The sequence below is a fragment of the Drosophila willistoni genome (genome assembly GCF_018902025.1).
Source record: "Drosophila willistoni isolate 14030-0811.24 chromosome 2R unlocalized genomic scaffold, UCI_dwil_1.1 Seg167, whole genome shotgun sequence".
NCBI lineage: Eukaryota > Metazoa > Arthropoda > Insecta > Diptera > Drosophilidae > Drosophila > Drosophila willistoni.
This window is the reverse complement of record NW_025814050.1, coordinates 15,969,075-15,996,710: the sequence shown is the minus strand read 5'-3', so window position 1 is coordinate 15,996,710 and position 27,636 is coordinate 15,969,075. Positions and strand designations below refer to the sequence as shown.

General features: G+C 32.6%; 2 protein-coding genes across 3 annotated transcripts; both read right to left on the bottom strand.

Annotated features, from left to right (window-relative positions):
* Positions 1 to 6,147: 6,147 nt before the first annotated feature.
* On the bottom strand, positions 6,148 to 13,034 carry LOC6642306 (ethanolaminephosphotransferase 1). 2 transcript variants are annotated; one of them, XM_002065128.4, is made up of 9 exons: positions 12,440 to 13,032; positions 9,927 to 9,995; positions 9,660 to 9,849; positions 9,325 to 9,581; positions 9,093 to 9,247; positions 8,848 to 9,028; positions 7,230 to 7,439; positions 7,128 to 7,169; positions 6,148 to 6,518 (listed from the first exon to the last, which is right to left on the bottom strand). In XM_002065128.4, exons 1-9 carry the CDS (start codon positions 12,485 to 12,487, stop codon positions 6,411 to 6,413), a joined length of 1,260 nt encoding a protein of 419 aa, XP_002065164.3. In that variant the 5' UTR covers positions 12,488 to 13,032; the 3' UTR covers positions 6,148 to 6,410. The 2 variants fall into 2 exon arrangements, 1 of the variants encoding a protein (XP_002065164.3); XR_006954161.1 differs by having other exon boundaries at positions 6,471 to 6,518; positions 6,793 to 7,169; positions 12,440 to 13,034.
* An 8,166-nt stretch (positions 13,035 to 21,200) lies between these two features.
* On the bottom strand, positions 21,201 to 27,222 carry LOC6642305 (alpha-aminoadipic semialdehyde synthase, mitochondrial). The gene is made up of 8 exons (XM_002065127.3): positions 27,130 to 27,222; positions 26,877 to 27,023; positions 24,991 to 25,167; positions 24,555 to 24,933; positions 23,921 to 24,495; positions 21,690 to 22,845; positions 21,445 to 21,621; positions 21,201 to 21,371 (listed from the first exon to the last, which is right to left on the bottom strand). Exons 1-8 carry the CDS (start codon positions 27,193 to 27,195, stop codon positions 21,253 to 21,255), a joined length of 2,796 nt encoding a protein of 931 aa, XP_002065163.1. The 5' UTR covers positions 27,196 to 27,222; the 3' UTR covers positions 21,201 to 21,252.
* Positions 27,223 to 27,636: the final 414 nt, after the last annotated feature.

Below are 27,636 nucleotides of genomic sequence, written 5' to 3'. Positions count from 1 at the left end.
TCATAAATTCTTTCTAAATATACCATCATTTATTTTTTTGGAGTTCTTAAAGTTCCTTTACTAATAAATGAATATATTTGTTTTAAATCTTTTTAACAAAAATTTAATCTGGCTTTTAGTTTCAATCAATCAATTAGAAAATTTGTTTTAAAACCTAAATTGTAAAGTCTTTTTATTTGCCTGCATTGCTGTATTTTTCCGCTTTAAAAATTTCCATTTCATTTTACTGAAATGTTTATAATTTCTAATACAAGAATATTAAATTTATATTTCTATTAAACAAATTTTGAAATAAATTAGAGACGCATTGCTTATGCAATAGTTAAATTTTAAGTGAAATCAATTAAACAGTAAGACTGCAACTGAAATCTCATTAATTAAATTATGGCCTGACTATGTTAGGTTGGTTAAAAGGTAAACTGAATCCAAATACATTCCACTTAAGACTGAGTAATAATAGAGAGATATGTATGACATAGTTGGCAAGTGTCATGGTAACTGAAACAACAACAACAGCAACAACAACAACAGAAGAGACAAGCTAAGGCGAGGAAGCAAATCTCTCATTGTCAGTCAAGCATTTCTCACTAATGATGAGGGTGACCTACCTACATAACTTCTCCTCAACCGTATCCACAGCATGACATATACTCTCCATTCCCTACACCCATCACCCTACCCACCTACCATCTATATTTATATATATATATATCTATCTTTACTTTACACTCATGCTCAACTTGTCTTTAGCCTGGTTAAACCTGTTAACGTTAACTTTTGCTTTTGCCTCTGCCTGCTAAACGACAAATTGCTTGGAGCAGGAGAAGAGTGAAGAAGAAGAAGACAGAAGAAGGATCTAAAAGCAGCTCAGCCGTGCGCACTTGACCACACATTGGCGCATTGTCACGCGCCAAGCTCCTAGACCTACCAGCATATTCATCAATAGAAAATAACTTCTCGAATGTGTCTGAATGGATGTATGTGTGTGTGTGGGAATGTGTGTGTGTGTGTGCATGTGTTTTGGGTTAACAAAAAATCTGTTAAAATAAATCACAACAATTTGTACATTTTCGCCTGGTTGGACATGAGAATGAAGACTAAACTCCCAAACTCCAAAAGATGAGAGAGAGACAGATAGAGAGAGAGAGAATATGAACCAGCAGGAATTCCTTAGAGCTGACAAAAAGGACAATGTATGTTATGCGGGGTATGAGTAGAGTAAGAAATTTTTGTTTTTGGACGATTAACTTGTCATTTGGCTGCGGGTAGAGATCCTTGCGTAGGTTTGAGTCTTTATGTCTATGTTTGGGTGTACGTATGTATGTACGTGTATGTGTGTGTGTGTGTGTGTGTTCAAGAACGTGACCTCAGTTATCAGTTGCGTGGGCGTTGTCCTTTTCAACTTATGACAACTTTGATTGCAGCCAATTTATTAACAGAAATCTTCCACACAAAGGGCGGCTATTGGGAGTACGTTGTGTTGTTACAAATGTCTGTCATAATTGTTTAATCCTGTTTTTTTTAATTAGCCAGACACCAAAACAAAAAAAAAGACACGATAAAAACAAAAACCAAAAACCAAAAAAAAATCTCAAAAAAAGGTATGACAAACGGCATCATGTCAGGGCGACAGAAAAAACCTGCAAATGTTTGCCAGGACGTGCTTAAAACCCTATTACCATGGTAATCCTTTTGACAAATGAATTTTAACATGCACACACACACTCACACATATATTCAAACACACACCTTTACCTTTACACATATCAGCAGACATAGACCGAGTAATAGACGGCGGCGGTGCGCGAAAAAGTATGCTATAAAATCCGCATGCTGCCTGTCATCTGAATAGAGAGGAAGTTCATCTGCCTGTGTGTGTATGTGTGTGTGTGTCAGTGAGTTTGTTCCTCCATATGTCTTTGCTCATATTATCTTCTCAGACATAAAAGAGGAAGCCAAATGAAACCATTTTGTGGCAGAAATGTCATACTGATTCGGTTATTCTTTTTTCCTTTCAGTCTATGCAAGTTCTTTGCAGCACTTTTACAGACTTTGATTTCACTTTACAGCTTATTACATCATGGCTAACAAAAAAAAAGGAACTTGCTAAAAATGCAACTTATTCTTAATACCTATATATGTAAATAACCAAGGATATGAACATAAGAAGAGGAAACTTAGGTGTTTTAAACTTTGCCATTCTTTTTGCACTTCATTGAGTTGTGATTCTCATATAGTGTTAACATTATTTCAGGCAGTACTTGAAAATATTTTGTGGTTTTTGATTAAAAAACAAATTCATTAATAAATTGAAGATTCAATAAAACTCTTTGGGCATCTAGCTTTTCAATTTTCTCTTCTTAAATTTAAGTATTTTCCATTTTCTCTTGTAATCTTAAATTTCGGTAAATGTGATTTCGATTTCTTACCCTGGTTCAGACTTAAACTATCTTCTGATTCTGAAATAATACAAGTTATTAAGTAAGTGTAGACTTATTTTCATATTATTACATTTTACATTTTTTTAGTGATTACTTTTCACATTCACATCATTGAGATTACATTTCCCTTTTTAGAGTTTCCTTTTTGTTCACATTTCATTGCATATGAAAGAAAATAGAAGAAATTTGAAGTGGCATAGAGAGAAATTTTGCCACGCCTACAAAGCCACATGATGTCTACCCATCCAACGTATGTGTTTTCCTTTTTTTTTCCTGGTTTTGATAAGTGAAAAGCCTCAAAAAAAAAAAAAAAAGAAATACCGAAAATATGGTAGCATGAACAATGTTTGAGAGTTTTTATTCTTTGTTTAGGTGCGTGCTTACCAAGTGATGGCGGAGGGGTGGTGTGTGGAGGGCAGGTGAACCATGGGAGCAATGCACGCCATGGGAGGCCAATTTTCTTCATTTTCTCAGGTTTTTCTGGAATACATCTACTTGTACATGCATAGGTACCTACATATACATACATATATATATATATCAAAATCCATGCCTGGCAATAAAATATTCATTTACTTTTTACAGTAGAGATGCAACTTTCAAAGGAGTTTTTCCAAATGCCACACAGGCGAGTTTGTTGGGTGTGTGTGTGAGTGTTAGGCATGGCCTGCCTGGTCACGCCTTCAACTTTTTGCACCCTTCATAAAAAATGTAATTTTCCGAAAAAGGGAAGAGGAAACATTTGGAAATTTCAAATTGAATTTGCCGCACGCTTGAAGTTTTGTCCCCTACTTGCCGGCGATGCTGTGATGCCATGAATATAAGTATATATATATACGCACATATACCTATATAAATATGCTCGATACATACATACATATATGCAAAACAAAAAAACAAAAAAAAAAACAAACACATCCAAAGAAAGAGCGAAAAGGAGAGAGAGAGAGAGAGAGAGAAAGAGAGAGCGCCTTGCCAAAAGATTACCAAAGTGAAGCAAGGACATAAAAGCCTCAAAAAGCATGAGAGCTAAAAGGAGGCCGGTAAATGGTGGGACGGGGTGGAGGTATAAAGGGGGCGTGAGAAGCCATACATACATATATACAGACATTTTCCAAAAAGTGTAAGTGACATGAAAAGGAACACAAAGCGCAAAAACCTTTAATAACTTTACAGGCTTTTACTTTGTTTTCAAGTGCACTTGCCATACAGTGGCACTGGCAGCAACAGCAGCAGCACCAGCCACGCCTACCGTGCCACCACTCTACCGACACGCCCCTAACTCACAGTAAGGACAATAAAAAGCATACCAAAAAAATGTAAAAGCAAAGCAAAAGTAAAGGTTGTACAACTTTCACTTTGAAGTTTTCTTTCTTTTGACATTGGTATTAAGTTTGGTCTTTAAAATTTACCTATCCTTAACCCCCTTACACCCCTCCCTCACTAACGTTGAACTGTAATTTATGACCTGTTTATTGTCAATAAATGCAGCCTCTAAGCGACCATTTTGTTTGCTCTGGCTAAATAAAGACAAATGGAATTTCACATTTCGAGTGGGTGGTTTGGGTTGGATTGTATTGGTTTGGTATACTAACTACACACACACACACATACATACATAAATAAATGTATTTGTATTTATAGGGTACTATTAGTACTATACATCATATTAGCTTGCAAAAATCGCCAAACATTTCACTTTTGTTTATGCATATAATTTATTGAGCAATAAAAAGTGCTTAGCCAAAAAAAAGACACCTAAAATTCTTCTTGATTTTTGTCTACACTAGATGAAAGTGAAAATTCATAAAAATATGACTATATATTCTTGATCTATCAAACTGCATTATTGAGCTAAGGCAATGCATAGGCCAACTACTCAGACAAACTTTCCTAGGGCAGTTTAAGCTAAGGTTTATGTTAAGCGTAAACCTAAATGTCTAAGGATACGGGAACAACAACGGCAAACAAAGGGAAGATATCCTCTTAGGTATGAAGTTTGCAAGATCTTGAGCAATTTCCGTTAATGATAGAAATTGATAGTTCTTAAAATCGATAAGCGACAACATTCTCACCTTTTGCTGCTTATAAAATAATCCTTTTTTTTTAGATAACCTCAAGACAGACAAAAACATATTCGGAAAAGAGTCTTTTCCTATCATTTAAATATGTATTTCTGTAACATTTCCTTAAGAGTCACTCTTTTTTTGGCGAATTTCTTTATTGATTTTAAACCTTGTGAGTCACGTTTCATCTTTCTGCAAAAAAATGTTACAAATTCAGTAGTTAAAAGTTGTTGTCGTTGAAATCAAATCCAATTAAAGCAACAAAAATTTTGAAAAGGATTAGGTAAAGCTCTAGGTATCTCTAGAACTAGAGCTGACGCAAAAAGAACTAAATGCAGATTTGGGATCAGTTAACTCAAATTAATTAAAAACAGTAGAAAAAAATATAAATTTGTTGTCCTGTGTTATTCAAGCACTAAGTCCTCTAACTCTAGACCTTGTTGATGCCCACAAATGTGGTATAATTTCGTACATGATTATTAGTTTATAAATTTCATTTTGTTTTAAGAACATCATTGTAGAATTTTATCTACGAATATTTTTCTATCTTCAAAGACATGTTTTCTAAAAAAAAACTTATTAGTTTTGAGAATAGAAGAATTGTAGAAATTTTTCTACGAATATTTTTCTATCATCAAAAACATGTTTTGTAAAATGATTTATTAGTTTTATTAGAAAGTCCTTAATAACGTGCTTTAAGTTGAAGTGTTGTTCTCTATACATATGCAGGAAAACGATGAACAAAGTATTTGCAGCCTTGAAGGAATATTTTTAGAAAATTTCGTTTATCCTTTTTTTATGACTGTTGTTCTACTAGTTCTACGCACAAACTGTAATTTGAGATGTTTCTTGTTGTAAGCGATGAAAATTGGAAAAAAAATAAGCAGATTTCTAACCTGTTGTTTAGTCAATTTAGTTTTTTCTTTTTTTAATTTTAACAAAATACGCCTAGCTATAGATAGCTTAACCTTTGAGAAACCATTTACTTTTTGTTACAAGTTCAAGCGTTGCTTAAGTTTCGTCTCTCTCTCGCTCTCGCCCTTCACCTTTTAGCTTAACTTTTCACTGACGAAGTGTTGAGTGAAAGTTTACTTTAACGAAAAGTTGTTAAGCTGAATATATTCCTTTCAAATATTTAGCAATGCGGGTAGTAGGTAGTAGAAAAAACAACACAAAGGTACCTACCTACATACATATAATAACGACCACAACAATGCGTGATATGAATGCGGGAAAAGCGCCCAAAAATATGCAATAGCTATTGTGTTTTGTAATATTTTACATATGTGCTTCAAAAAACCCAAATCACTTTCCAAATGCAAGGCCAATAAAAAACCACACAACAACCAAACAACGAAAGGAAAAAAAGTGTTGAAATATATAAAAATAGAAGAACATAAAAAAAAAAAACCAAAGGCGAATATAATTTGTGGCTGTTGACAGGGACGAAACAAGATGAGACGAGACGAGAGATTTTCAAGAGAAATGGTCCAGCTACGTGACAAGGCTTTGGGCTAAAATTGAGCCTAAACTTGTTAACACAAAGAAGTTCGAATCGAGTATATATACACCTACCTTTACACATATATAGTTAAATCGGCAGTCAAACAAAATGTTGTAAATTTAAAACATAGAAAATCTTTGAACAAATTTACATTTATTAATTAAACATACAAAATGAAAATCAGTTTTTATGGCTCTGAAAGCCATCTGGCGTTTGTTAGAGGCAACTATTGTTGAAAAGCTTTTCGTGTATAAGCTTTTATCATAAAAGCTTTTGAGTTAATTTTCAAAACTAAACTACAACTGACATGGATAGTTTTGAGTTTTGAAAAACTGTGTAAAAAAATGCATTTAAAACTAAAAAACTTATTGAGATAATTTAATGTCAGTATGAAATTTTTCAAACTTCTTCAACTTGTGGCTCTATGTGATTGGACTTATGATTGTTATCATTGACTGTCGGCTCTTCGTTCATTTTCACTTCGACGGGCACTGGTGGGTTTTTGATCTAAAGATATTTCAAAACATATAACAAAGTCATCAAAAATTATTCAAGATTATTAGTCATAAAATACTACACAATACTTGGTCAATTTCATGCAGTTAGAATCCATTTTTTTCATGCAGCTTTCCAATTTTCCTTTAACATGCACTCTTAAATATTAGATATATATTTCATAATTATATTAAAGATAATTTAATAATTTTATTTTATTGTTTTTTTGTCTACTTAAACTATGATTAGCATGCTCATTCTTAAATGTAGTCATTAAAAGCTTTACCATGTTATCAACCGCATTAGAGTATCAATTTCTAATCATGTTTTATTTTTTCATTTTTTTTTTGTTTGTTTTTGTTTTAATTTGAGAATTTCGTTTATGGACCACTTAGACTTAGAACCTTAGGGGCTAGCTCAGATGGTGGTGGGTGGGTGGGTGTGGCGAGGTAAGAGTTATTAATGTTTTCCCATAATGTGTATCACAAAATTGTTAGTTAGTTTTCTTTTCTTTTTTTAATAATGTTTTGTTGTTGTTTTTTTTTAGCTCTTTCAATGGCTTTTGAATTTGTTATTATTTTGTTGTAGTAACTCTGCCGTTTGGCTACTTGGTGTTCTTACTTTGAAGCATTTAATATGAAAATGATTGCACATTTCGGACACCTGTCAATAAAGTATGAAAATTAATATCATTAAAACCATTGAAAAATAAAATTTACTCACCACACCATATCCGTAATGCCAATGAGCTAGAGTCGAAAATATGGTTAGACCCTGAACAATCCATCGCTCATACTCAGCTGGTAGATCTTCACCGAGTATTTCCTGGTAGTAGGGAAAGCAACAGACACCAACAGTAGCCGCAAGTGGCCACATGAGTATATTGAAGCCATCGCAGCGAGTATCGGACATTTGAGCCACTATCAATCGGCACTAAACAATAAAAGTCAAGCCATGTGAAGTTAGAAAACAATAAATTAAAGATAAAACTTGTAAATTATAAGTTGAAATAACATTTAACGTAATCATTCGAGGAATATACCAAAAAACGGACCTTATTTTAAAATTTAAGTGTTTATTTCGCATACACAAAATAGAATTGAGTCTAATTGTAAGTCTATTAAAACCAAATTTGGTTTAACTTTCTGCCATTGTGAAGATAATTTAATTTTACCTCTCTCATAGAAGGACTAAGGTCTTAAAATAAGAAACCTATAATGAGGTATCTTTTAAATACTCCTTTAAAGCTACAAAGTGCTAATTCCTAACCAAATATTACATGATATATGGATATAAGGTTCTATATTCTAACGACATACAATCATTTTATTAGTGTTAAATGACCAATATCTTAACATCTTATAAAAAGCCGACAATATTTGACCTCACAGTACTAAAGTAAAAATTGCTTTACTCTCATTGATATAACTGACGAATTCTCATACTCACGAGTAGAGAATAGAGTTTTTTTTTTCCGGAAAAAATTAAATACTTATTTGAAATTTAAATGCCAATATTAATCATTCAAATTATTAATAAAAAATTTAAAATTTATAAAACCTTTTCAAAATTTGATAGCAATTTATTTTGTTTGTTAAAGTTGTATATAAAGTTATTGTAATCTTCAGCTTGCTTCAGCTTAACAAACTTTAAAAAGGCAATCAAATTTGTGTTACAAAACTCTGTTTTTTAAAAAGGTTTAGATATTGTCAAATAATTTGAATGTTTCAATGTTTTTTTAAGCGATATATATGAAGATATAAGTAAAGAAGGTTCTTTCCATGGATTAGAACTTTTGTCGATTCAATAAAACGAAGATAAGAATCGATTCAAATAAATATTCTATGTATTAAGTATTATTAATTTCAGATTCTTAGTTTATTTATATAAATATATATTCTATCTATTAAGTATTATTAATTTCAGATAACTTAGTTGTTGTAACTGATCTTTCTTCAGACTTAATCGTGCATTGCACACTAACATTAATTGGTTCTATAAAAGTTATTTAAAAAGATTAAATTAATTTAGAATTTAAACTTGGTTCTATTTTCAGCTAGTTCTGAAGCTCAGCTAATATGAAGTAAAGATTTGTAGTAAATTTGAACCTTTAAACAGGGTTTACTTCTTGTTCAATTTGATTGACAAAAGGCAAAAACTAATTTTCATGGAGAATTGACCTCGTTTTAAAACTAATGTAAGGATTTCTAAACTTTTCCATTGAAAACATAATTTTCTTTATATCTTATATGCGACGTGCGGACTTTTAATGCTTTCACTCGTCAGATGAAATGTACAAATGTTCTTTGATAATTGGTTCTTAAAGATATCTTCTACTTACTGCAATATTTGAGAATATTGTTCCATAGAGTATCCACAGGATTCGTGGCTCCAAATTGATCACATTATTTCGTGAAAAGAATGACCAAATTGTGGTAATCACAAATAGCCAAAGGAAGGCAAAGAAAGGTCGCAACATTTCCATCGTGGGACGCATTTTACCAGTTTTATTTTTATACGAACTACATAAGAAGGATACAACAAATTAGCAATATTTCTTAAAATGAAACCATAATTTGTACTTACAGATAAATGTTTCTAGCAATAAAGGGATGACTAGTTACCATGCCTGAACCAATGAGAACAACCTCAAAGATATTTGCCACTGTGAAACCATGGTAATCCCAACGATAGATACCAGGACCCAATAAAGTGGCCACAAACAGCATGCCGCTGACACCCTAAGAAAACAAGAATTAATAAGTAATATAATTACAATTTAATAGTTAATAGTTAATTGCCTAATTATCTCACTTACCCACATGGTGAAGTCATAACCCCAGGGTAAGAACATCACGCCGGTATTATATTTCTCCACGTGCGTTAAATAGAAATTGAGAAACACATTCCAAATGACAAAGAACATGCGTATGGGTGGCAAATCGACTGTGCCAAATAATGAGAATAAATATATGGGTATGAGAGCGGCCGAATATGAATCCAGCCCATGATCAAATAATTCCCCTAAAGGACCACTCGTTCCAGTACGACGAGCTTGTTTTCCATCCATGCCATCTATAAAAGAACCAATAAATGAACATACACATTTGCTTTATCGACTTGATTTGTCTAGAACTTGTAAACGGATATTACCCAAATTATAGTATATCAATATATTGATAGCCGCCACTGTCCATACCCAGGCAGGTACAGTGTTACCCACTTCTTTATCATTTGCTGCGTCAAAATTCCAATCGTAGTAGGCCAATAAAATGAAATTCACAACAGTCATAAGAAAACCAACAAATGTGAGTATATTTGGTGCTAACCATTTGGGCAGGTACTACATGAAAAAAACGATAATGAAAATAAAAAACTTTAAGATATACAAATATGACCTAGTTATTGCTATTAGTTTACCTTGACGCAGGCATTCCAAAATGGATGCATTACATAGACACTAAGAAAACTCGTGTCTATGCTGTTATACTGTAAAGAAGAACAAATAAATATGTAGGATTAGAACATTAGTTTATGAATATGTTAATATGTTAATATTTAATGATGATAAAACCTCTTTGCAGATACAAAATGTATCATAAATAAATTCATATGCTTATATCATAATAATAAAATGAAATCTAAAAAGAATGCCTATACAAAAACGATATAGTTTTAAAATGAAGAGATCCATAGTTTGAGTCACTACGATATGAAGTATAAGGAAGTAAACAAGTAATTAATAAATATCAGATTCAATCTTATAAATAATCTATATAATTATGAAATTTATCTTCTTTCAGATTCCGAAAACAATTCTAATAGTTCTTGAGGATCTAAATGCAATACAAAACATTGTATGATCGTTAAATACAATGCAGTTCAACTAAATAGATCTTAGGAATATTGCTTGCTTCAGCTTTCATAGCATATATTTTTAAAATCTTTACATCTTTTGAACCTTCCTCTCTTTAAACATAAAATGCCCAAAAACAAACTAATTTAAGTTTACTTTAACTTATTAATTGTAAGGTGTACATATTTTGATTATTTGAAAAGGTTTGAATAGTTACTATAATGGTTAATCTAATTGTATCACGTTTACAATATCTAAAATGTCAATACTTTTTGTTCTAATCTTAGTCGCATGATCAAAAAGTTGAGTCATTGAATATACCATTTAAAGATTTCTAAACCATAACTTGGTTCTATTATAAATCTAAATCTTTAACTTGAAATCTTCCAAAGAATTTGGCTTATCAAATTGTTAAGAGAAAATATCAAATTTTCATTTTTAAAAAAATCTTACTTATTTATTCAAAAACTTCTTTTAACACTGATCAAATCGATATTTGGTTCGAGAAAAGAAAGAAAAGGCAAAAACATAAACATTGAAACTTTTATATACCTTTTCAATCTATATACACATGGTATAATGAGTACAATCAACTTTCTTTTACAAAGAACATTAACAATCTACTGATTGTTTTTGAATTTAATATTTAATTATAATGTCAAATACTGTAAATTTTGTATATTTTTAGCGCTAACATGAATTTGAACCTGTCAAGAAATGAGGTTTTACATTATAATTTTTTGTTGAGATAAGCATTGAAAATGTATGCTGTATATATTGATAATCTATGTTTGTACATATGTACATACATCTGGAGTACGTGATCAAGTTTGGGCACTTGAAACTTTATGAATGAATAATTCGGAAATAATATTTCATTTAATTAACAAGACATCTTATCAATGAAATACAAAATATAAAATATAGATTGATGTTGATTACATATTTCTATCATCTTTATAGATCATGATAGTCAGTTGTTGTAAAAGCTAAGAACTAGGGTAACTATTACTTAAGTTAAAAAATTACTAAATTAATTTTAATTTTTTTTCTCTTTTTTAAATGTTTAGTTATTTCAAATGGTTTAATTTGCTAAGCCTTTTAATACACAGAAAAATTTAAAAAGAATTTTAGTTTCTAAAGATCATCTAAACATAGATTTTTCTATCCAATTTTTAATCTCAGCTTGTAATTTCAATAATTGTTCAATACAATAATACTTTATTGATATAATTTTCACAAAGTTATCAATAAGCTATTGCAAATCTTAATTCTACTTATTAATTTTAATGATAATCACAGTCCATAAAGAGCTTAGCTACTATTATTCGACTACCAACAAAAGTTCATAATAATTCCATAATTCTTGCATTTATTAATAGCAATAATCTTTACAAGTACAAATTCCATTAAATATGTGGAAATATATATATTGTACTATATATATATATATATACATACATATATAGACAACTATCATCAATTTCAAACCAAATCTACAGCACATGTCCCATTGTCAGTTCAATGCCTTCTCCATAAGACTTGATTAAGTCTGTGAAATGTATTTTAGTTATACCCTGTATATTTGTTTAATCACAATTGTGTATTTAAGGCAGAACTAATTTATATTACTCTTTTTGTAAAGGGTATTTTGAAAGTTGTTGCCTTTAATTTCTAGCCGGCTTTTGATTTGTAATACTAAAATTTCATGACCTGAGGCTAGTCATACATGGGAACTTTTGATAGATGATAAGAAGACCCATTTGTTATTGCCTAATCTAGGTGCATACCTACATACATACAAAAATATGTACATATAGTGAGCAATCCAACCGGAACTTGAACGAATTGTATTATAATCATTATCTATTTGTTTTATACTATACATCATATTTGTCTGTGTACAAACCAATAACAATTGATTGACATTAAAGTTGAAAATAGGGTGAGAATGTGAACGTCTGTGTGTCTAAGTGGGGGGTGGGGTCGGGGATGTTCCAAGTCAGGACATTGATTTTTTGTATAATTGTTGATACATGTATGTGTGTAGCAGGTGGTGGCACCATTTTTCACTTACCTTGTAGCGCTCGAAGCCCCTCAAATGTACATCGGTCAAATAACCCATTTTTTTTGTTGCACTTGATAACAGCTGATCGGAGATTGAACTATGATTTCGGTTTTTTGTTTTTGTTGTTGTTGTTGTTTTTTTAACCTTTGTCACTAAAGTACTTTAATTAAAAGTTGCACAAATTGTTTGTGGCCATATTATTGTATAAGAGCAATAATATAAATACATAAACATATGTATATATCCATATAGATTTCAATTTCTGTTCACACGCATCAGCAGACTAAAGTGGAATGCTTGTAAATTAAATAATCGTTTGGTCGTTCCCTTCGTTCCCCTCCCGCGCCGACAATCATCGGTGGGCACGCAACACGCAAACAACCGTTATACTTGTAGGTAGGTAGGTACTACTGCTACAATATATACTATATAGAAACAGTAAGTACAAAAATAACTGAAATAAAAAGTCAAGAACTCGGAGACAACAACGACAAAACCGACCAAGACGACGGCACAGACTACTTTGACGACGACTGGTGACTATATTCGGTCGGTTCGGTTATATTATCAAGACTGAAGACCAAATCAACGTAGCACTAGGCACACTGACGTTCCGAAATCCCCAAACACATGTATACTATACTCCGAGAGAAAGAGGCAGAGAGAATTAGAGATTGCGAGATAGAGAGAGAGAGAGGGAGAGAAAGAGATTGCGAGACCGTACCCGCTTAATGGAAGCCAACGCTTCGACTGCGCTCTGTTTGCACAAAATCTCATTACAGGCACATAGACATGGAAATATTGTTATCGCATTTTGCATTGAATGAAATATATATATATATATATTTTTCTTTGAAAATGTGTAAGAAACCTCCTCCTTCATGAAAACGAGGGGTTATCAGGAATTGAAAGCGCCACTTCTCCGATAGTCAATCCCGTACAAAAACATACAAAGTAAATGAGGTGTTGTTTATTACAATTATTAATAACAACATTAATGAACAGAGCTCTAAGCAAAACACACACTCATATATGTAGGTTCACATTTCTGTCAATTTATGCATTATAATCTCGCAATCAACCTTTTTTTTAAATGCAATTATGAGAGAGAGGGAAACCTAATTGGCCATGAGGTCCGCATCAAAACTGAACTAAATTTAGATTACAAAATTGAAATTGACATACAAAGAATATATGTTTCGAAAGCAGTTCAAGTTTAGCTGATAACCCTTCATCTCATTCAAACATCCACGTGCAAACGAGTTGTCAAGGAACTAATAATAAGAGGAAATTACCCAATCGAAATATATTTTGAAACCCATTGAGCTCCAAGTTTTTGGGTCTCTATATAAATTAATTAGGAATCTTATTATTTAGAAGCCTAATACCACCTCGAGGAACTATGTTATCAACTATTTTCCATGTCAATAAGATAAATTGATAGATATCACAAAAATCACCGACTATAAGATCAAGTTTATTTCAATGATGTATCGAAGTAAGCCAGACTTCGTAAAAGTTTATAGATATTTTTTTATACTTTTTTTTGTGGAAACTTTTGAAAGAACTATCATTATAAAATTGCAAAATGACCCAATAAAAATATTAAGGCTTAGGCTATGACATACAAGGCTCACACAAGCAATATATATCGATCCCAACAACAACATCCCATGCCCAAGTGACCTCAGTATTACGCGTACCTCGCCCCTTTCCATCCTTTCATGTCGCACTCCAGAAAATACATCCCAAATAATCCAATTCCTTAATCTCACACAAACATACCACCTATTATAATTATAAGTAACCATGTAAATATATAAATGTACCAAGCCGAAGGCCTTAGCTGCCAGCACTTTAGTTCCTAAATTATCAATAATTTTAATTATTCCCAACTTTATTATAAATAAATAAATAATAAAACACAATACAAAGGTTTATAAACTTTGGTGCAGACAAAGTAAGTATCTTTAATGTTTTAATCCAGATGAGTTAAGATGTTAAAAAAAATTTACACATACAAACAATACAACTCTAGAAATTTACACTACATCAACACCAAACAAAAATCGCCTCGATCCCTCCAGGTCAGGTGATCAAATAACTCTTAACTTCAGAGACATAATCATATTGCGAGAGTTCAATTGCAATGCATAATTGATACAAAATATATAATATTTTTATTTAATAATTACAAAAGTTGATTTATTTCTAGCTATACATATAAAAAAAGAGCTTCAATTGATCAAATAAATATAATTAAACTAGAAAAACTGAAAAAAAGAAAACTAAATTAAGCAAAATATTTTTAGAAACTAAACGAAAACAATTTATTTCAGTTAGAGCATAGTAATATAAAATTTTAAATTAAAGTTTAAACGATTAAATAGCTTAACTTGTATATTGATTCAATTCAATTTCAATAACCCCACTTGTTCCTGCAATTTCTATATCTTTTCCAACTTGTGCCTCAATGGGCATGGCCAGAAGTAGCTTATCCCAAAAATTTGGATCATCTCGTTTCAAATAGGTATTGAGTTTCATGTAAGTTTTCAATTCACTATCAAGATCATCAAAATTCTGCACATCCGGATAGACAATGACAATCAGACGTTTACACTTATCTTTGGCAGTAGCATGCAAAGCCATACGAAATTCTAGACGACCCCAAACTGATTTTAGGAAATTCTTTGTCATCAAGATGATAATGCGTTTCGAATCCTCTACAGACTTGCAAATACAGGCTGGAATCGGTTCACCTGGCAACCAATCCCTTGCATAATAACATAGACGTAAACTGGCCGGTTCGTTTTCCAAATTGTCAATGAATTCCTGCAAGAAATCCGAATCCTTGTGACAATAGGCCAAAAAGCAATCGTATCGCTTATCGTCATCTGTTTTATTGCCAGCCAAGATGTTATTCTCATATAACCATAGTGAAATTGATTTCCAAAAGAACTGTAGCCAATTTAAAAACGCAAAAAGAATCATCAATGATATGAAGAGAAAAACAAATAATGGAGTTCCCTTAGAGCAAACATCTTTCTCCTCGACTTTGACCAACATTTTGGAATCACTGCATTGTGTATTACACAAATCCTCGATTTTCAATGCCAAGTCTTTGGTGAATCTTATAAAAACAAGTTCTTTGCACTCACAATCCCAACTATTACCAGATATATATAATTTTGATATCGATCTTTTAAGAGAATTAACTACATGATCCTCCATTTGCGTCATACTATTATTTTGTATATTAAGACTTATTAGATTCCTTGGCACTGATTCGATTTTCTCAATACGATTGAACCGCAGTTCAAGTTCTTTGATATTGTTGAAGCCCACTGCGTCAAGGATCGTCAGATTGTTTCTATTGAAAACAAGTTTTATATCGGGCTCTGTCGGTAATTTGGGTATTTCCAAAAATCCCTTATTTTCGCAATCAATCTTAAATAATTGTGTATCATCTTCTTTGCAGCAGAAACACTCATCAGGGCAAAAACCATCCGAACCAATGCAATGCCTCAGGGCAGCATTATATTCCATTTCCATATGCATTTGAAGATATTTTAAAAATTTTATGTACCTACAACTGCACTTCCAGGGATTTCCAGAAATTTCAAATTTCCTACCGCCTAGAAAATCAATAACTTCATCGTCAATCTCCTTCAATTTATTGTTCCTGATATCCAAAAATGTTAGATTTTCTGGCAAAATTCTCATTTCAAGAACTGGCATATTATTATTACTCAAATGGAGATGCTTCAGATTGGAATCTCGCATTGGTAATATAGCAACAAGTGAGTTGTTATCCAGCATAAGGGCCGTATCTTTTTTAAAGGTTTTTGGTATGCTTGGAAATATACCATGAATTAAATTTCTACAATCAATTACAAAGTGTTTGTTCACGCTATTTGAACAACAGCGACAATTATCAGGACACTTTTCATCTAAATCATCATGAAGAACTGTTTGACGATTTCGTTGTAACTCTTCAAGATATTGTACAAAATTTACATTAGCACAATCGCATTTCCAACGTATTTTGTCTTGCACTAAAACCATATTAAGATCTAAGAACAATTTTGCAACTTCACTATCAAGAGTATCTATTGAATTATTTCTTATATCTAGATAATTAAGTTTCTTCGGTATTCGATCAAATTCTAGAGACTCTAACTTATTATTAGCTAAATATAGCTTACGAACATTTTGAAAACCCACATTTGTTACATTTGGTAGCTTCATTAAATCATTATTCTCAAAATTAAGGGAAACAATGTCTATATTTGGTATCGGTAACTGGGGAATTTCTGTTAAGCCCTTTTTTTTACAATCGATAGTGAAAGTTGTAAATTGATAGATACATTCGCATTGCATGGGACAAGTTTTTGGTGTTAAGTTGTTTCCATGATTCTCAGTCCCAGGCATTAAAGGATGTTCATTATCCGTTTGCACTTTGTTTTGAAGTATGGGAGATCTGTGAATGAAACATATACTTTCAATATTTTCACGGGCCGACATGTTATCACTAATTAGAGTATGCTGATTCTAAATATGAACTCAGTTTTTGTCCATCACGTCCGTATTTTGTAAAATCTGGGTATCTAAGGAAAAGAGACACCCAAAAGTATACCATAAAAAGTCAAATAAAAATTGTTTGTTCATTTTTAACAGATTTTAGAATATTCTCTTTAAGAAATAAATCCTTTGTTACTAATAAACACCTACTAATAAACAATTTTTTAGATGCATTGCACGAATTCTTTACAATTAAAAAACATAAAAAATTCATCTCTTTATAGCATATTTTTGAGTTCAAATTTTACACATTTTAGATCCATACGAATAGTTTAAGATATTGTGGCACAGCTTTGATATTTTGTAAAGTGCTTTTAAATTATAACTAACTATATAGCTGTACCTTTCGAACTATGAAAACAATATATGAACTTTGGAGTTGCTAGCCATCTTTTGCTTTATCAAGTTACAATTCGCAACTGGTTTGAGTGTTGAAGTAGTGCTATGGCCTTGCAATTCTAAAATGGTTAGAAAAATCTGCTGATGAGAGAACTCGGTGGTTCTTCACCATATAAAGTTTATATTATACATTGAAATATGGCAAATGCGGTAATTTTTGAATAATTTCAACAAATTTTCGATATGATGGACAAAAACTAAGTACATGGTCGTAATCAGAACCTCCTATTTACTAAAGGACACATTTTCCTGTGATGTTTATTACAGTTTATTACCTTATAAACGAATAATCGCTAACATTTGTCTTAGTAAACTCCACGGTTTTTAAAGTTGTCAGATATTTAAATGTTTCTTCTCTTAGATTATCCAACGTTATAGAGTTAAAAACAAGATTTTCTAAACGATTTTGACTTGCGAATATATCAACGTGCACTTTAAATGCTTTTTTTGGATTTCCAATAAACTTAATCGTCGTATACTTTTCAGTACTCTGTGAGATATAATCATTCCATTGGGTACTATTTATTTCCCTAAAATCACTTAGAGTCAAATTTAGTTGCGTTTTATTGGTAATCCGTATTAGAGTTTCGTAAGAATTATGAGCAGTTGAGTATTTTTTGAATTCATATTCGTCCACTTGGCTTATACCAAAAACCTCAAGAAATTCAGATTTTTGATATAATTTATCATTGTTGCTTGTGTTAGTATTTATAATTAAATTTTGTAGTTTCACTTTTGTATTTTTTGCTGAATTTAATTTTTTCAATGATGTCAGTTCTATAAAATTTGTATTCCAAGTTAGAATTCCATTTCGATCACTCAATTGAAAGTTATATTTCTCGGTAGATATAGTTGACGTATTTTGTTTGCAATTGAATTCATTGTTTATTAAACACATTCCATTACAATATTCAGTACAATAATCATTACGAATCTGTATTAAGTAATCCTCCGAATCGGTTAAAGCACGGCATAATTCAATTGCCAGAAATATGCAAAATATTTTTAACTTGTCCGACATATTGTTACATTGTTGCGGCCCGTTTTGAAGTTGAAATTTTACTGAAACTGCGTCAAGAAATTTCTGATAAAAATGCGATCGATCAAGAAAAAATTGCGTTAAAAAACAAGCAACCAATCCATTGGGATCGATTTGGAGAATCCATTTTGAAATATTACTTACTCGTACGAGATGTGCTCTAAATATTTATCATTAAGTCTTTCTATACAATTTTTATTCATTTAAATTTATAAATAAGTATCAATTCAATCTGCATTGCCTTTAAATCTAATTTAACAGCTTTTCACACTAATGGAATATTCATGCTAATTAAATATCGAATTATCAATGTAAATCAATGTAAAAGACGCTTACATTGTTTATAAGCACACCTCGTATGAGCAAATTATGGCTATTTGGAAATATTTGTCGATAATTTTTGGTCTTTTGTATGGTTTATTTTGATTCTAAAGTGGTTTTTTTGCTTTCTTAATTTATTTCGATTCACATTATTAATAACTAGACCTTATTAGATTTGATTAATTATTAAATAAAAATTAATTATTATACTATATTATGTTTATAAATAAAGGTCTAGTTATTAATATTAAATTTTTTTTTTAACTGAACTTTTTTTTTATATGGGCCTTGAAGTTTGAAAAAGAAATGAGGTAAATAAATATTAATTTGTGTCATTATTTAATTTCCGATAAATGTGCCAAAAAAAAGTTTGTTTTTTGTAGTTCTCAAAAAATTAAACAGAATAATTTTTTTTTTCGTGAAATGTTTGAAAATAACCGATTCGACACTTGGAATATTGAATTTAAAAAATCTCGGAATCAACAATTCTATAAATCGTAATTGAGTTAAACAAGATAGATGATAGAACAGTCAGTCCATTTGCCTTAGATTCAAATAGTCCATATTAATAGAATTACTATGTGACCGTCAAAATGGATATTTTAAAGTGTAGCCAAACAAATTTTATGTCCTTAAAATACAAGCTGTAAATTTTGTTATCCTGGTTCGAATCCCAGGCTAGTTTATGGATGTAGTTTTCGTCTAACAATAAGCCGAAGACCTTAGTTGCTAGTGCTTGTAAAACATAGTTAGGTTAATAGTTTGCAACTATATCCTATACTTATAATAATAGTTATTAGTTAGGTTATGGATTATCAGGCTGAAAATCCACTTAACAGCTTTTCCGATAGTTGATAATTTTGATCAAAAATTCTGTACTAAAGAGTCTGCAAAGAATTCTAGGAAACTTTTACCAAAAAAAAATAATGTTTTTGATGAATTCCTAGCACCTGCTTCAAGAGATAAAGTTTTTCAATTATTATATTTATTTATTTTTATATTGGACATTTTCGTATTTGAAGTATTTAAGGAAAATAAATACATTTTTCAATTATATTTGTGTCAATTCTGATTCTAGTTCAGATCGGTTGCTATTTCTTGGTAAATTAACTTAAGGGTTTACCCCTCATAAAAAAAATATATATATTTTTATCAATTTCTTAAAAGAAGGTTTCCCTTTCAATGGGTGCAATATTTAATACTTTTTATTCCTTTTATTTATGTTTAAAATAGAAAAATCTAAAACTCCCTAAAAGAATTTGCCCTTCTATATATATATACATTTATACCTATGTATGTATATATATATGTATATACAAATACGCCTCTGGTTTGTACATAAACAAAAAAAAAGTACTTTTTTGCGAACTTGACATTCGTACTTATAATTATTCCCAAGGCAATATATGTTCATATATAAACCAGAGGGCCGGGGCTAACTTCGACCGCGTCAAAGCTTGTATACCCTTGCAACTTTTTTGGTAACTCTTTCCTTACCTATAGCCATTAAAGTAGAAAAACGTTTTATCTAAAAAGGCTAATATTGCGAAAGAACGGCCTACAATCTTAGCATAGGAAAGAACCAAGATATTGATCAGAGTCACTGTTTTCCTCCGATCGTTCCTATGGGAGCTATATGATATAGTTACCCGATCTTTATCAAATTTGGCACAGTCATTAACAGATATATTAAACTGACAAATAATTAATTTGAAAGCAATCGCGTGAAAAGTAACGAAGTTATTGATAAAAGTCACCGTGTTCGAAAGATTCTCCTATGGGAGCTATATGATATAGTCACCCGATCTTGATCAAACTTGGCATAGTCGCTTATATCTATAATTAACTCACCAGTATTAAATTTCACGACAATAGCTAAAAAAATAACGAAGTTATTGAGAAAAGTCACTGTTCGTGACTTTGCCATTTGTATGGGAGCTATATGATATAGTGATCCGATCCGGCTGAGATATACAACGCCTGCAGTATATACAAGCCTACATGCAAAATTTCAGCTCTGTAGCTCTTACGGTCTAGGAGGAGTTTGCGTTGATCCACACGGACGGACGGACGGACATGGCTATTTGAACTCGTCTCGTCGTGCTGATCAAGAATATATATACTTTATATGGTCGGAGATGCTTCCTTCTATGCGTTGCACACTTTTGACCAAAATTAATATACCCTTTTTGCAAGGGTATAAAAATGGTTCATATAAAAAATTCCTTTCATTTATAATAATTACTAAAAACGTTTACGAATTTGATTGACCGAAAATGTAACCCCTTTCGAATTAAGTAGAAATCAACATTGATTAATATTAATGATATTTTGTTTAATCAAGAAATAATGAAATACCATTAAGAAATTTGTTTTTAATAAATTTTAAATACACATATTAACAAAAATGTTTTATATACAATTGACATTTACAAAAAACATTTTGACAAATAACAAAACATAATTATAGCAAAACTTAAAATTAATTCAGCCATCTTGAGGTTTCGGTGGCAGTCAAACCCTCCGAACGCAGACGTTGCAACATGGGGCGATAGATATCTGGAGTGAAGGGCAAAAGGACGCCACGTTCTTGAATTTCACCTAAAATAAAGTGAAAAATAACAACCAAAATTAAAGATATATTATATATGACTTGGTTTGAGGATGAACTCACCATCTAAAATCATTTTTGCAGCTATGGCTGCTGGTTTGCCCACGGTCATGGCCATGGCGGAATGTCCCTGAGGTTGCCCATAGACCACAAAATTAATGCCACGCTCCTCACGTCGTCCATCAGGCCAACGGATGCCTACCTCATGGCGCAATACAACCAAATCGCGTTCTTCGCGTTCTTTTTGGGGGAAACAAAATAAAATTCCTCAGTTTGAGTTCCAATTTTTTGTGGGTGAAAATACTTACCAAACGCCAAACGCTTGGATAGATAATGACTGAGTGTATCCAAAGGAGTGTGAAGCTTAACCACAGGCGTTTCATCTAGAAGACCCAAACTCTCAATGCCATCCACATCGCCAATACGCTCAACAAGCTTCTGCTTCAAATTCTCATAGAAAATACTTGAATCGGAGAGACCCAGCAAATGGGTGATCAATTGACGCCACGTTACATCTGGGCCACTAGGGTGCAAGAGGGCATGGGGAGCTGTATCGATGAGTCCCAACAGTTGCATGGGCTTAATGGATTCGGAGAAGCCCTTATAGCGTATGGTTCCTCTCAATAATGTATGGACATCGCGACCCAAACCATACAATGCCCCATATTTAGTAGAATCCCGATTGGGGAAACCTTCCAGGGCAAATCCTGGTAAGAAATCTAAACTACGTGGCGTCGACATTAGCTCTCCACCTCCAGAAATTTCGACAATTTGTCCACGACTCAAATATTTGGCCGCTGAGAGAGTATTAAGCAAGACACCGCGTGGCGACCAGGAGAATTTGTATCTGAGAGCATTATTCGAATGTTCGGGGGCAGGCAGGCCACCGCAGTAGCTAACAAATGATTCCACTACGGCTCCTTTCTCCTGCACTTCATGTATGCACTCCAGCGCCAAGAGATGATCAATACCCGGATCTAGACCCACTTCATTCATTATGGTCACACCATTGGCTTTGGCTTCCTCATGCAATGCGGAAATCTCATCATTCACATAACTGGCGGTCACCATATGAGTACGCTCATCCACACAATAGCGGGCAATCATGCCATGCAAACTGTAGGGCAGAAGAGATATAACCACATCAGCTTTGCCGCACAGCTCCTGCAAATGTCCTGTGCTCTCATTCACATTCAGGTAGACACTGTCCACACCAGCGTATTGTTGGGCCAGACGATCGGCCTCCTCCTTCACCTGAGAGCAAACCGTAATGCTAACGTCTTTCTCACGATGCAGCCATTCGACCAATGGAGCTGATACCATGCCGGCACCCAAGACAAGAACCTTTTTGTTTGACTCGTTTCTGCCTTCCATTTTATGACGCGAACGATTGTTCTGTGAATCTCGCAATTCCTGAATGTATTGGAAACTCTCGGTCAGCTGACCGTTGCTAGCGATGATTGCCTAGATAAAAAAAAACAAGAGAGATATAGAGAGAGAGTGAGAGATAGAAAGAGAGAGAGAGAAAGAGTTAGTTGATAATGTTTATTAACTGATAACATCGACTAAAACAGTGCCATACGCAGAATATAGCTCAAGAGGGGACAACACATAAGTGTTAAGAAAATTTCTAGAAATATACAATTAAATGAGTTTTTGTCCCTTTTCGGGAGAACCTGATATCCTGGCCATAATTCCTATTCAACAAGTCTATTTATTACCCCTTCTTTTAACCAGTTTCGACTGATTTTTGAGTTTTTAATCATAAAGAACTAGGTTTGTTCGACTTATTTTCGAGATTATTAGATTAATTTTCAATGTGAAAGTTGATTAATATTATAAAAATCATCACAATTTTTTGAGAATATCAGAAAAAAATTAAGTTTTTAAGACTGAATGACATTATTCTAACTTCAAAATAAAGACATGCATATTCCAAGAGTTGACTAAAATATAACTTCTTGAAATTAAGATTCATTTGAATATTTTGCTTGTGGCAAAAGTTCGAGATTTGTTTTTCAATTTCGGAAAATTTTGATCAGAACTGTATTTCGGTTAAGGAATGAACATTAAATCGCAAATATCGGGGTTCCTAAATCATATATCTTGTATAGAAACCATCAACTCAAAAAATAGTCTATGTAGGAGAAACTTTTTGTTCCTTTTGCGATTACCAGCAAACTGGTTAATTCATAGTCATTTAACAATTAGCCAAACTTAATCCAAATCGAATACCTTTTATAATTTTTAAATGAGTAAGTCGTTTTTGTGCTATAAAGTCTAGTTTTTAGATAAAATGTTTATCACGTCCACAACTTTCGGTTGGTAGTTTCAAAAATTACACTAAAGTTTTCCTGCGATTTTACATATTGCTGAAAGTTAAGTATCCTTTGTTTAATAATCAAATAATAAATTTCTAATTTCAATATAGCAGCAGGAGTAGGGCAGCCCTAAACCCACCTGTCCACAGCCCCTCCAGCCCCTCCCCAGCCCAGTTAGATAAAATACATAAAATAATCTTTAGATAATCACAACTTACCGACTGTATGGGATATGAAAAATTCTCTTCTTTCAATGGTTTTTTGGCATCACTTTTGATTATATCATGTACGTGAGGTGTTAATAATTCACCAAATAAATCCGTCGATTCTCTAGGCAATTGTGTGGGCATATTGTCGATGGAGCATACCAATACACCGGGACCCTTGAAGCTCTTTGTATCCTTATTGCGATCAGCATCATACAAGCAGAATGGTGTATCTATAGTTGTGCATTCATTCATAAACTCAATGGAACCACCAGGATCAGCGGATATATCACATATGGCGAGCATACGATGGGGCAGAGCAGGACTTCCCTTGCTGGTGGGCAACCAAGGGGTATTAGCTGGACGTAATAGATTCTTGGCATCGGGTATGCTTATCAATTTGGGACTACCAACGGCCCAATAGATGCCATTAACTATTACCGAAGCATATGGCGCAATTTTTTGGCTAAATGTCGATATATAAAGTTCAGGAAATTCATCATATTCCTTGGCATCAAAACCGCCGCCCTCACGACGCTCCAAATGATCGGAACGACTCACCTCACAGGCATATAACTTGTTTTGATCTGCAAAGAATTAATAATTCATAATCATAATTTACAAATCCATTGATGATCATACTCACTGCCATGCTCGGCCACCTTGCGTAGCATTTCAGGAGGCACATACTCCACAGGCAGCTCAGAGAATACCTCTTGGGCTCCCTGTGAAACATTTCCCGATCCGGTAAACACAAAGGTCAAAGGGCCAATTGATTTGGGCATCATGCCCAAAGATATTTCATAGCCACAATCACGTATAGCTTGGCGGGCCATCGACGAATTCCGATAATTGTGAGCTGGTCCAATATGCATGAATGGCGTATGATGACCCAGGGCCAGGAGTCGTAAACCAATGCCATGCAAAATATTAACCATGCCAGCTACACCAGCATATTTGCCAAAGGCCACCTGTCTTGACCCACGTTCGTCAATAATACGCTCATAATCAATCAAACGTATTTCCTAGGAACATAGAATATAAAACTATGCAAACAAGCGATGTGAAGTTATCTACTTTACCTTCTCTAGAATGGCATCCAACAGAGCCATATTTGATTCCTGAGCCTTGATCGTGTGCGAGAAGAAGCAATAGGTCTTTCCTGGTATCAGAGAATCAATGGGCACCTGTTTGACTCCAAATATGACCGATGCATCGCTAATGTCCTCTTGAATTTGTGCTCCAGCTTGCATATAAGCCTAAAAAAATAAGTTTAAATAATAAATTTAAAATATGGTTAAAGAAAGAACTTTATCTATAATCTTCTGGCATGATATTGACATTAAAAAACGTAATGGAGTCAATAATCTAAAATGATTTTCTTATTCATATTAAGAACAAGTAAGACCCACTTAATTTACTAAGCAAATAAATTATATAAATATTATTTAATAATAAATAAAAGTCAATTTGACTAAACCCGAAAATAACGCTTTACGACGGATTTAAAAGACAATATGTGAAAATAATTCCCTGAAGATGATCGCTTAATGAAATATATAAGGAAAGTAATTAAAAGTTTTTATTTTTTGATTATCTATGTACTTAACAATGATCGCCCCAATCATTAGGAATACTTTATCAACCTAAATATTGGGTACAAAACGGCTGAGCTAATTAGGACACTTATGTTTAATCCTTAGAGTTTTCTTCAATTATTAGAGCTGTGTTAGAAAAATTCCTAAATTTTTTAGTTAAACTAAAACTACTAAAAAACTGTAAGCTATGTATTTTAAGATAATTGCCATACATCCTTTTGCAGTTAAACCTTATTTTCTAGGAGGTTTTTGTAAATACTTTGAAATATTTCGAAAATACTTCTGTTTTCACTACTTCATTGAGTTAATTAGAGACAATTATATGACTTATGTATGTGTATAAACCAAAAACTAACTAAACAATATTTACAATTATTGGATTTTAGATTTTAGATTTTTTTTAACACATTTTGCTTTTGCTTTTTTCCTTCTCTATTAAATGAGATGTTTTATGTAAATATTGAATACGAAACTTCTAAGAACTCCTACGTGTATGTGTATTCCAAGTATTTTTTGTTTAATCCTTAAAATTTGTATCATTTGTATTTATTTGTTTGTAAACTTTTAGGTCAGAAATATTATTTTTCCTTTAAAATGTGTAAAATGATCCTGTGAACGCCCCTAGAACATAATTGATTGCGGGCTTATGGATATTTGGGAATGTCCTTAAAATTTCTTAAAATTCGAATTAATACTTTATCTATATTTGTTAATAAAAAATAAAAGAAAAAGTTTGATTTCCTCATACCTACAAAATTTGCTCTTAAAAAACTCGTGTAAATGCTTTATTAATACAACAGTTTTGTTATACATATGTATGTACTTATTAATAAAGGCCTTTAAATGTGCATTATTACTGATATAGTTAATTAAGTGCGTACTTAATTTCTCCCAGAGGGTTATTCATCTCTAACGAAAATAAAATTCTATTTTTAGAATTCAATAAAAAAAAAAGGAAAAAAAGTTCCATTGCCCCTGAATTTGCTTTTTGTTTTTATAGTCATGATTCTATTCGAATAGATTATCTTGCAAAGCAAAATCAATTAGCAATAGCATAAAGTTTCCCTGGAAACAATCCCGTTAGAGATAAGGACTACATACATATATTCATCTATATATACTCGTTTGTTTTCGACATGATTTCAAGGCTACAAACAACAAAAAAAAATTGCCAAATTTTGTTTTTGGAGGAGCTTATCAACAACAACAAAAAAATAATAATTAATTTATGATGCAGCCCCACATTGAAGGTGGGCGTGTGTCCGTACAGTAGCTAAGGTTGTAATGATTTAAGATTTCCGATATGATTTCAAGGAATTTGTCATAAATTCCAATGAAAAGTAACCATATCCTCATCAACTAGAACTCACCTGCATGGGATAGGCACGACGATTTGAGGGCTGGACAATGACCTTAATTCCCTGTTTAACCAATTTCTGGACATGTGTTGGACCAAACGGTGCACGACGCTCCCAAACGGATTGATCTTCACGTCGTATGGCAATCACGCGACCATTCTGAGAAGAGATAATGCCAAGCAAAAAAATATATATATAAATCATTGATAACGATTCGTGGGGGGTCTGGCTGGCTGGTTGAATGGATGATGTTGCATCCACTTACATGACGTTGGCGGGTAAGTCCAGGACGCGATGATAATGCAGCACGCAATTGAAGCATACGCCACATTTTATATATATTTTTGAAAATTTCAATGATATATCACAAAATTTATATTAAACTTAATCCCGTTACAGCCGATCCGATTGCTCTGAGCATTCGCAGTATTCTGAAAAACAAAAACGGTCGAAATTATTACTAACAAGAGCGTCTAATCAGCAGCCAGAGCCAGTTGATACGAACAAATGGACGAATGGATGGATGGACGGACGGACAGAATCATCCATAAAAACCAAGCAAGCGATAAGCTCTCTCCTTCGCGTTGATCTTTTTCATTGCTGCTGCTGCTGCTCGCGCGAGTCTCTCAGAAATTAAGTGCCAAATACGATTGAAAGACTGCCGATTGAAACCAGTGAAAGTTTTCAATGGACACAGTGAAAAATTTTCCATTCACAAAAACTATGCAAGTTGGTGATAAGACCACAAATGGAAAGTGAATTTTTCAGAACA